At 41.0% G+C, this 10414-nt stretch overlaps 1 protein-coding gene across 1 annotated transcript in view; it reads right to left on the minus strand.

Moving 5' to 3' along the window:
* The window catches only part of PLPPR4 (phospholipid phosphatase related 4), a 43749-nt gene extending 33882 nt beyond the window's left edge, over window positions 1-9867 (minus strand). The window contains exons 1-2 of the mRNA XM_019648857.1: window positions 9768-9867; window positions 8969-9381 (exon numbers count right to left, since the gene is read on the minus strand). Coding sequence (XP_019504402.1) covers window positions 8969-9381; window positions 9768-9867 — 513 coding nt within the window. The remainder of the gene's footprint in view (window positions 1-8968; window positions 9382-9767) is intronic.
* Window positions 9868-10414: the final 547 nt, after the last annotated feature.

Below are 10414 nucleotides of genomic sequence, written 5' to 3' on the forward strand. Positions count from 1 at the left end.
GGCAGAGCAACATCTTTGTTGGGACATTTATCATCACTTACTTTACCAATAAAAATGTCTCCGCTGGTTGAAAAAAGAAAGTTAAGGAAAAATTTAGGTTCACAATTATTAGTATTGTTTTATTCCATCCATTCACTGAAAATTTATTGAAATTTTACTATGAACTAGGAAGGGTGCCAGTAATGGTTCCATATTTTTTCCATGAATTTAACCAAAAGTCACATAATAAGCAATCAATCAACATTTATTTAATAAATAAATGAACTGCCATGAAAGTACAAACAGATTATACCCTGGTATTTCATTTTAGCCTCCTTTTTGGAGGGTACTTGATATAAAATTGATCTCTTTTGGACTCTGACCATGAGGAACATTTCCAGAAGCATTAAATGGCAGTTTTACTTCTAAGACAATCGCACAGCACAGGCTTTCGATGAAGACCATAAGTTGTAGACAATATATCCACACATATTTCCATGATTCCCACTCCCAAGCAACAGTCTGTTAAATGTACTGCTACCTTGTTTAGCTTTTCCTCAAAGTACATTGGTTTTAATTGCCTGTATTTCCACTTCTCTTTAATCTATACCTAAATGTCTAATGTCAGTTTTAGAAGAATGTACAGAAGCCATCTTGTTACAGCAAATAGGAAAGCAATTATCCTCCTTTATGTTGATTCACATAAATATTTTATAATTAAAAAAAAAAACCAACCAAACAGTAATGGACCTCAGGGGAATTGATTCAGAGTCTAATTACCTACAGGGAAAACACCTCAACATTAATTCTGTCAAAATTAGCATTTCTGTCCTTGGCTTCCACATTCCAAAATCCACTTGACCATGAGGAAATTACTGCATTCCATAGTTGTCTGGAAGTACATTTCTCAGCTAATTAACTCTAGAAGAAACCATAGAAAGCTGAGATGGTCATAATTAGACACCTCACAGTTTAAATACAAACATTCTTTTTCTTGTGACCAACATGGGAGAATAGCACTATTTGGATTTTAGGCAAGTTCTTGGACCTACCTGAGCTCAGCTAACAGAGTTAATATCTACTTCTCAGTTGTATTTAAAGGATTAAATGAGATAACATATGTGAACAAATGACATTAAACTGTAATGGAAATTCAAAGTTTTTCTGTTACCAATGAAGGTAAATTATATTCTTACACCATACAATGTTTCCTCTTTCCTTTACAGTCTGAGAACTCATGTCAAAGGAAGTCACTGTGAAATTACAGGTGGGCTATTTAGGCGATGAGAAAGAAAAATATCACTTTCAATCTTCTGAGCTTTAGTTGTACCCATGCTTTTCAAAGGGCCTAATAATTTGGAAAAGTAGCAGATCTATTCATAATAGCTTTAACATGTGGTTTAATGCAACGTGGCATCATGAAATGTGTCCCCTAGGTATTTAGATATAACTTTCAGACAGCAAGCACAATTTGTTCACATGTAGAATTAGAGTGACCTGTGTTCTTAGTGTTGTATCCCTGGGGGAAGCTTTCTAATATAAGGAATTCTAGAAATAGTAATAATTAAGAATGAGCACTAGAACAGGAGTCTGGAGACTTAGATTCTAGTCCTGACCTGATATGAACCGCACATACATAATGTGTCGTCAGGTAAGTCAGTTAATCTTTCCAAGCCATAACTTGTGTATTTGTGATAGAAGAAAGAATCAAACCAGATGGTCTTTTAGTACATGATTTTATTAGACTTAGCTCTAATAAGACATTTCCTCACTCCTTTTTAAAGAGAGGTTGCTTGAGAAAATATACATGTGCTGAGAGAAAATTTGTTGTAATATTTGCGATACGTTCCCAGTATAAACAATAACAATTGTGCATCTCATGCTTTTTATTTAACAAGCCAGCTTAGACACCCCAAATGCCTCAAGGACTGTCCATGCTTTGCTCATAGTTTGGGTCTCCATTAGCACTCACATGCATTCACTCATACCTTCTATTTTCTCATGCGTTTTCTCCTAATCCTGCTTGGCATGGCCCCTCTCTTTTTCTATCATCTCTTTGGGATTCATTCCTCCACACTCTATCATTCTCATAGACCTGCAGAGTCTCCTTTTCTAAACTCTATTTCAGGTCCAACTCCACCCTCTCACTCCACCCACAGCTCCTCATTCATCCACAGAAGATTCCTGGGTGCCATTTGTGCTTTCCCAAAGGAAGCACCTTTCCAGGTAGACAGTCATTGTGCCGTCTACACATGCATGTCAGAATTTAATCAGTTACTCAAAGGAGAGGCTAGCATAAAGGAAGCCAAGTTCAGTAGCTGAATGAAGAGAAAAATTCTATTCCACAACTCAGATGGCCCCCCCACCAGACATCTTCCAAGTACATCCCTTCGGATAGATACCACGAAGCTAGCCAAGCCACGGGGCAGAGGCAGATCTCCCCATCGCAGTCATCTTTAAGTTTAACACTATCATCAGAAGCACGTGTGAGGTGGAGTGCTATAATGGTAAAGCAAAAGCGACATGGACAAGCACTCAAATCCTCGCTCCTTCACCTAGTTGCTGTGTGTCCCCAGAAAGCTATTGAGCTCTCTGAGCTATAATTTGCTGATTAAAAAAAATAAAGATAATAATACCTCCTTGGTACTACCTTAATACAATATTAATACTGCCTTCTAGGGTAGTTCTCAGGATGAAAGTTAATATATGCACAGGGTCTGTCATGTAAAGGAGGCTTGAATTGACTGTTCTTTTTGATTACTATTATTATCATTATAATTATTATTAATCTCCTTTTGAGGTTGGTGGAATCCCGTATTTATTTTTTCTTGTTAGAGAAAAGTGGGACAAAGAACATTTTGAGTGACTTGGCCATGGAGACACAGTAGTACAGTGATGGTGCCTAGGAATAGTATCACATTCCCCAGCAGCCAGCTCCTTGTTCAATATCTGGTCTTAGTATTTGTGAAAATGTCCTCATTTAGTCTCTCTAAATCTTAAGAATCTAATATCTTTTCTATTTCTTTTTTTCTTTCATTAAAGGAATTTCTGCATTGTGACTCTCAAAAAGGAGGAAAGATTTGTCAGTTCATCTCTATTAACAGGGTTTGGAGTACATTGAACAGACTACCTTGTCTCTCTATGCCACCTAGAAAAGGAAAAAAATGTACAGCTACTATTTTGGTATGTGCAATGCAGAAATGTTAGGATTTTTTTACTTCCTATGGATGCTAAAGTTTATATGAAAGGAAATAAACTAGCTATATTCCCCAGCAAGATCAAATAAGTTACATAATTTTCACATAGAACTTGAGCTAGATCAGAAATTTTGTGAATTAATATTGGCTAATTAAAAATCTATGGACACTTTCCAGTGGGGAGGAAACAAAAATTGTGTTAAGGTTTTGTCAAGACACCCCAGTGTCAAGACATGATGTTCAGATTGAACTACCCTGGGTATTTTTGCTCCAATGAAAGTTTGTTGAGCTTCTCCAGGGAGGACAGCACGAGAGAAACAATGGCTTCTACTCCTGATCACATTGTCTAGTTACTGACCCTGTAGTAATCAACCAGTGTTAACAAAACCCTGAAGCACATCCATCGTTAAGTACAACATTCAAATTAGTGGAAACTTTCCATATAATTTCAAGTCTGTTTGTGTTTAAAACATTCTGAATTTGTAATGCTTCAGACACTGTTATTTTATGCTTATTGGAGAGAGATGATATTCTTACTCCCTCTGTGTTTGTATATGTCTGTGTGTGCAGGTGCGTGTGTGTGTGTGTGTGTGTGTGTGTGTGTGTATGAAAAGCAAGAAATTTCAAACTAAAAATATCTTTGCATATAGGTCATCATAGTTCCTCTGACCCCATAAAGTGAATATCAGGTTAGTAATAAAAATGTATGTCATGAAGCAGAATGTTTAAATTAAAAGAATCTCTTTTCCATTTATTTGTTAGGAATTTATATCTTTTTGGCTGAAAAGCTAATTTATCATTTGTTTATATTACATACGGAATCAATGCAAACTTGTATCTTTGAACAGAATGACTAATGAGAACAAAATTGTGAGTATGAGCACAGGTGGGACCATTATAATGCTTTGCATGAAGGAAATGCATTTAGGCGCCCAGACAATTAGGCTTATCGCATATAATATTGGGTTATTAAGTTTGAAGGACTTTTTACTACTTCTAGGTGTGCTGCCAGCTGCAGTTGCCACTGTAAATGATACAACCATCAGTTGGAGAGTGCTTTGGAACTTTAAAGGCAAGAGAAACCTTTTCTTCAGTGGAATATTCCTTTTTACTTGCTTTTCTGTTCAACCTGATAAGGCTTTAAATGTACTTGTTTTGAGAATTCCTTTCACCCCTTGACCTATATTTTCACAATTGAACAATGCAAAATAGAATTACCAACCTTGTTCATAAAGTGAGGTACCATATTGGAAATCACGTGTTTTTCAAATTGCCCTGTGATATCAATATAATTATTGTCAACCATAAATTTATCAGCAAGCAATTGGCAGCATAAACCAAAAATGTAGGAAAAACTAATTATATCCATTAACTTAATGTTTGCTTAACATCAAGTTTGGTGATGAATTGGGACAAGACTACTTGATTTTAGCAGCTGAACTCCTCAGCCTTGTGCCCACAGGGATATAATTAGAGAGACCCTCCACTCTGCAAATGGGCTGTCAGCATACCCACTCTTTACCTGCACCTAGTCATGAGGACTTGTTGAAGGTTCACTAACTGGTGAGTCAGTGGGGGAGCATGCACTGCCCATCAAGACTTTGTGCTTAGAGGTTCCTGTGGAGGAGGAATTCAGCTGAGGAAGCTGATCTGTTGTCAGGCAAAATTGCATCACCTTGGGCCGGCCGAGTGGCGCGACGGTTAAGAACTCACTTGGGATGCCAGAGGGCCCCGGTTCGGATCCCACATAGGAGGGCCAGTGACACTGCCCTCCACAGCTAAGATGCTGAACAACAGCTCAACCTGGAGCTGGGCTGCCATGAGTCGCCGGCGGCTGCGTAGGCTGCAGTCCCTGTGGCAGTGGGTTGCCATGGGCTACCGCGTGTAGCCAGCAGCCAGCGTGAGCGGCCAGCAGCCGCAGTGAGCGGCCGTCCAGAAGCCGGCGACTGATCTGCCTCGCCAGAGAAGAGCACAATGATGGTGCCAGCTTGGGCCAGTGAAGCAACGACCTCCACAACTAGATTGAAGAACAAAACGACAGCAACTTGTCTGTTCCCCTTCCCCCAATTCCCCAGCGCTGTTCCCCTCCCCGCAATTCCCCAATAAAAATCTTTAAAAAAAAAATTGCATCATCTTGTCAATGTGCTCTTACTTAGACTCCATCTCCCTATTTTTACCAGTGGGAAACCATTTGCCCCTATGAATATTCTTTCACCGTGTTGAGAGAGTTATTGCAGTGGTTAAGAGCATGTGCTCTGAGTTAACACCTGCCTCTGACTCTGACTTTATTTTGCAAATCCGGGCAAGTTAACTTTTATGAGTTGCAGTTTCTTCTTCTTCGAAACATCGAAAATAATGGCCTATTTCTTAATGAGAATCTTGGAAGACTGAGTGTGATAGTGCATGTAAAGCATTTAGTTTTATTCTTAGTACATATTAAGTGCTTCATAAATGATTGCCATTATTATTGTACAACCTATAAATAGCACTCAGTTATTTACTCTCCCCATTCAGCTCCATTAAGATTGGTCAATTTTACACAAGCTCTGGAACTTGAGCAATTGGGGAGGAGGTGGCTTCTTCTGAACAACGGGAGCTCCCAAGCTCCATCTGCTCAGGACATGATCCCTTAAGACCAGCCTAAAAGTAAAATGGTCCATTCAGGCCAAGGGCAGTTATGAAAAAGGAAATGTACTGGCACATCGTAAGTGCCTACTCTATCTCAGGCATGATGCTTGGTGTCTTACATGTTTTAACTTCATAATATATTCTAAGACATGGATATTATAATTTCTTTTATATATGTATATTCATATTGTACTATGTAATTTCTATTATATATGCAGAAACTGAGGATGAGAGAAGTAATGTGGCCAGAATTATCCAAGTAGTATGTGGCAAAGGTGGTGTATGAAGAGATCAATCTGTCTGTAAGGCCCAGATACTCTCCAGTTGGCCATGCTGCCATTTTTCTGCCACAGTTCATTCTAACCTTATTTTAGCACCCTCCGGTCTCAAAAAAAGCTGTTCCTTGCTTCCTAGTTAAAGTTTCTTCAGCTCTCATACCTACTATGAATAGCGATTTAAATTATCTACAATGTCACTGACTTGAGACCCAGAGACTGTTTTCTCCTCAAAATCTGACCCTTCTGCTGCCTCATTTTGTTACTTAAATTATTGTCTGAAGTAACCAAGAAGGCTTGCAATACCGGGGGTCCCCCCAAAATGTATACACATGACTTGTATTCATCTTTTGTTATTGGTATATATTGAGCATTACAATTTTAATACAGTTTTTTCCTTCCTTAAAATGGGTATACATTTTTTTGGCACCCTCTGTACGTGCTCTGGGCTGATATGTGATGGAAGATTTACTCATGTTTCACTTTTCTTTTTTAATTACTAAGGTCTTGGGAAAGTATGTTGTAAAGCAAAGTGTCATTACTCTCTAGCATCTTACTGACATGTTAATTCATGCTATATTTATCCATCTTCCAAAGGAGATGTAAAACTCATTCTCACCGCCTTCAAAATGAGTCATTCCAAAGGAGCTTGGTAGTACATTCTGCCAACTTCTTAAATAACTGGTGTATTAATGTCTTTTCCCATTTTCTAGAGGATCTTTAGTTGTTCATCATGCATTTAAGTTTCAGAGAGATAATTTGCAATCCAATTTTGTGGCTCTACCTTTAAAGTCAGTTATACCCAAGACATAATGTCATAAATGCTCAAACTCCATGAATTGTCTTCAAGTAATAGTTTTATAGCTTGCCCTGGAGAAATTCATAGAGGGTATTTGACTGGGTCAGAGGGAACGTAATGATTCTGGACTACTTCCACTCATGGAAAAGAAACAACATTAGTGAGATATTTGTTTCCTAAAGATGCATTTCAAATGTATTATGAGGCATTTTAACTTAAAATTCTAGCTAAGGGACATCTTGTTAAAGGTACCTCAAAAGTGCACACATTGATTCTTTAAAGGCACATCCTTAATTCTCTGGTTTGCATCCTCTTTCAGGAATGTATTTTCCTTGAAGCCATGTGGCTGCAATCCATATGTAATCAGCTTCTAGCTGACCTCAGGTGTGCTCCGTCCTGGAGGTGGAACCCAACAATTAACCCATTTCTTCCAGACAGATAAGATGCAATAGATCCAGACATGAATGAAAGTGCTTTAGTACAAAACCACAGTAGATTAGCAGTGTGACATGTGGCTTGACAGGATTTAACTTGAAGGCAGGTATCTCATCTTTCTATTCCTTTGCCCTTTTCATCATGGGATCTTCAGCTGCCCATTTTTTTCTTGAGAAAACTCTTTCTTGTCTTTCAGCAAAATTACCTAAACAACCATGGCCTCAAAATCCCTTGTGAACAAAGGAAGGGCAAACATAAATGAATCTGTTGACTTTAAATAAACAGAACAATTTCTTTTCTTTTCTATGGGTCATGGATGAAGGAGTCAGCCATCATTTCTCTGAGACATATGCAAGCCACATACATCTTTCTTAATACTGAAACCATTTAAAAAATTTTTGATTCCAAAGAGAAACTTGCAAATAAACTGTCATCTATGAGGACAATATGACAATGTCTCTTCCCCCAAGTTTCAAGGCAGTGAAAATCGCTCAACACAGATAAGCCTTACAATCAGCAAATACAAAATCTACTATCTGTACTTGGAAGTGCTAAGCCTCCATATTTGGCTGAAAAGACAGCCAAGGAGGGATATTTATAATTCAGCAAGTCTTATTCTCTGTGCAATCCAGGCTCTAATTACACGGAACATAGTTTCATGCCCCAAACCATCTGATTTCACTAAACCTATCTAATACATTTCTTTTCTACCTATGATTTAATAAACCTCTTGCTTAAAAATGTCTTCCTAGTATAATGGACCACGGTGCGTGGAATCACTGTACCTGTCAATCTTTATAACCCTCCCATAAATTGTTCCTCCCTTAAATACTGCATTTTGGTAAGTTTGAGGTTCGTTATGATACATCTGCAGGTTAATTGCTTATCTTTAATACTGTTCAGCACAGAATAAATGCACATGTACAAATCATGTAAAATCAGATGATGTCACTTATTTATACATGCATATATATATGTGTGTGTATATATATCCATATATGTACACATACATGTATATATGTGTGTATATACATAATTTTTTGTTAACCACCGAAAAGGGTCAATAGATTGATGCCTAGAGATGCAGACCCAATTTTAGAAGCAGATGTGAGCACCATAGTAATTATGATAGGAGAAGGGTTTTAACGTGTTTTTGTTTTTTTGTAATAAAGCAAACAATAGTATATAATCCTAATAGTATGTAAACATCCCCAGCCCCTGTACATCCCCGGCATGGCTATGTGCATTTGAATTCTTAATAAAAGCTCACAGAATTCTAGATTCATACTCACAGACTGGAGACACAAATCCTGAAATATCAGCATCATGGCCCCTGTGGGCCACGGACGCTGTACACACAGTCAAGACAGGAGGGCCCGGGAACTAGCCCCACACTCACTCACACAGGTATCTTTTCCCTGAGGGCCACCCAGCAGCGACACCGCTAGTGGTGGTCACCCCGGACTGGCAGGCACTCCCAGTCACACTCGGGGGAGCTCCCTAGAAACCTGAAGAAGGGGGGAGGATCGGGTATTTGAGGGCAGCGGCGCGCACCCTGGCACGGTCTCCGAACCTCCAGCACGGTCCAGGGACCCGAAGCCGCTCTAGAGCTACCCGGAGGATCTGCATTATGCCAAGGCGCTGGGCCAACTCACCTCGACGAAATAAAAGCAGGGCAGGAGGGTGACACTGTCCTTGATCACTTTGCCCTTTGGCCTCTCCTTCGTCGACATCCCGGCCGCCTGCCCTGGTCTGCGTCCTCCCCTGGGCGAGGTGTGCACAGCGCAGCCGAGGCGAGCTGCCTCCTCCAGCCGCAAGCGCCGGTCGCCGCTGATGTCACATTCCCCGCGGGCACCTCTGGAGCCAGCGCGCTGCGTGCAGCGCCCCCGCCTCTCCCCGCCCCTTTTTGCAGCAACCCAGCGGTTCTCAGAGCCCGCAGGTCCTCTTCCTCCCCTACTCTGGTCCCGCTCCCTGCTTTTCTCTGCGCAGAGACGTCCAGCTCCCTCCTCCAAACTGTTGCTGCAATGGCTTCCCCTTCCTGCCACCCTTCCTCTGCTCTCCACCGCCCCTGCTAGGCTTCAGGGCTGTCGGAACTTGACGTCAAGAATTGGAAAAGGGGGACGCACCCCTGGATTCTGCAGCAGTGAGCTGAGGAGCTAAGGCTCCCACGCCCTCCACTGGGAAGCCTCCCACGCCCTCCACTGGAAAGCCTCCTGGGTCCCTCCAGGAACCACAACTTCAGGATTGCTGGAGAACAGAAGTCCAGCTCCTGCGCACTGACCAACAGTGAGAAAACCAACCTCTACCTGCGTTTTGATCTAAAACTGGGATCTCATACTGAACAGTAGGCCCTGATAGGAACTCATTTAGAGCTGGCTGCTATCCAGGATTGACCTCCCCTCGTGAGGATTCTCTGCCTAGAGGACACCCTGGCTCCCTCCAACACCTGCGCACCTGCTATCAGGGAATGGTGAGGGTCCCCTGCATCAAGGGAGGCAGACGTGTAGGTTTCTTCATTGAACCCAAAGGCTGGGTGATCTTCCTTCATCCTCATGCCCTCATAACGTCAGTATTGCAGTCATCAACACCAGCACTGCTTCAGACATTAACAACCTAAACAAAGTCCTTCACCTTGGGACCACGTGCACGGCTGATCTCAACTTTGTGATGCTGTTGGCAACCCAGATGTGTCAAGTGACATAGAGGAGAAAAACACCCAGCAAATATAAAACAGTTTACTATACTAATAAAGATAACACACTTCCGTAATCATATGCCCCAGGCCATTTTCAACATCTCCAAAGCCTCCATTTCAAGCATGTGACAATTAATTCTCACCCGACTTTCAGCTCACTTCTTCAATCGCTACTCTGTCTTAGTCAGCTTGGGCTGCTGTAACAAAATACCATAGACTCGGTGGTTAAACTACAGACATTAGTTTCTCACAGCTCCGGAGGCTGGAAGTCTGAGATCAGAGGGCCAGCATGGCCAGGTTGTGGTGAGGACTCTCTTGTCGACTTGCAGACACTTCGTACCTTCTGATGGTGGAGAAAGAGAGAGCCACCTTTCTAGTGTCTTCTTATAAGGGCACTAATCCCATC

This window comes from Hipposideros armiger, unplaced genomic scaffold (genome assembly GCF_001890085.2).
Source record: "Hipposideros armiger isolate ML-2016 unplaced genomic scaffold, ASM189008v1 scaffold_127, whole genome shotgun sequence".
In the NCBI taxonomy this organism is placed as follows: Eukaryota; Metazoa; Chordata; class Mammalia; order Chiroptera; family Hipposideridae; genus Hipposideros; species Hipposideros armiger.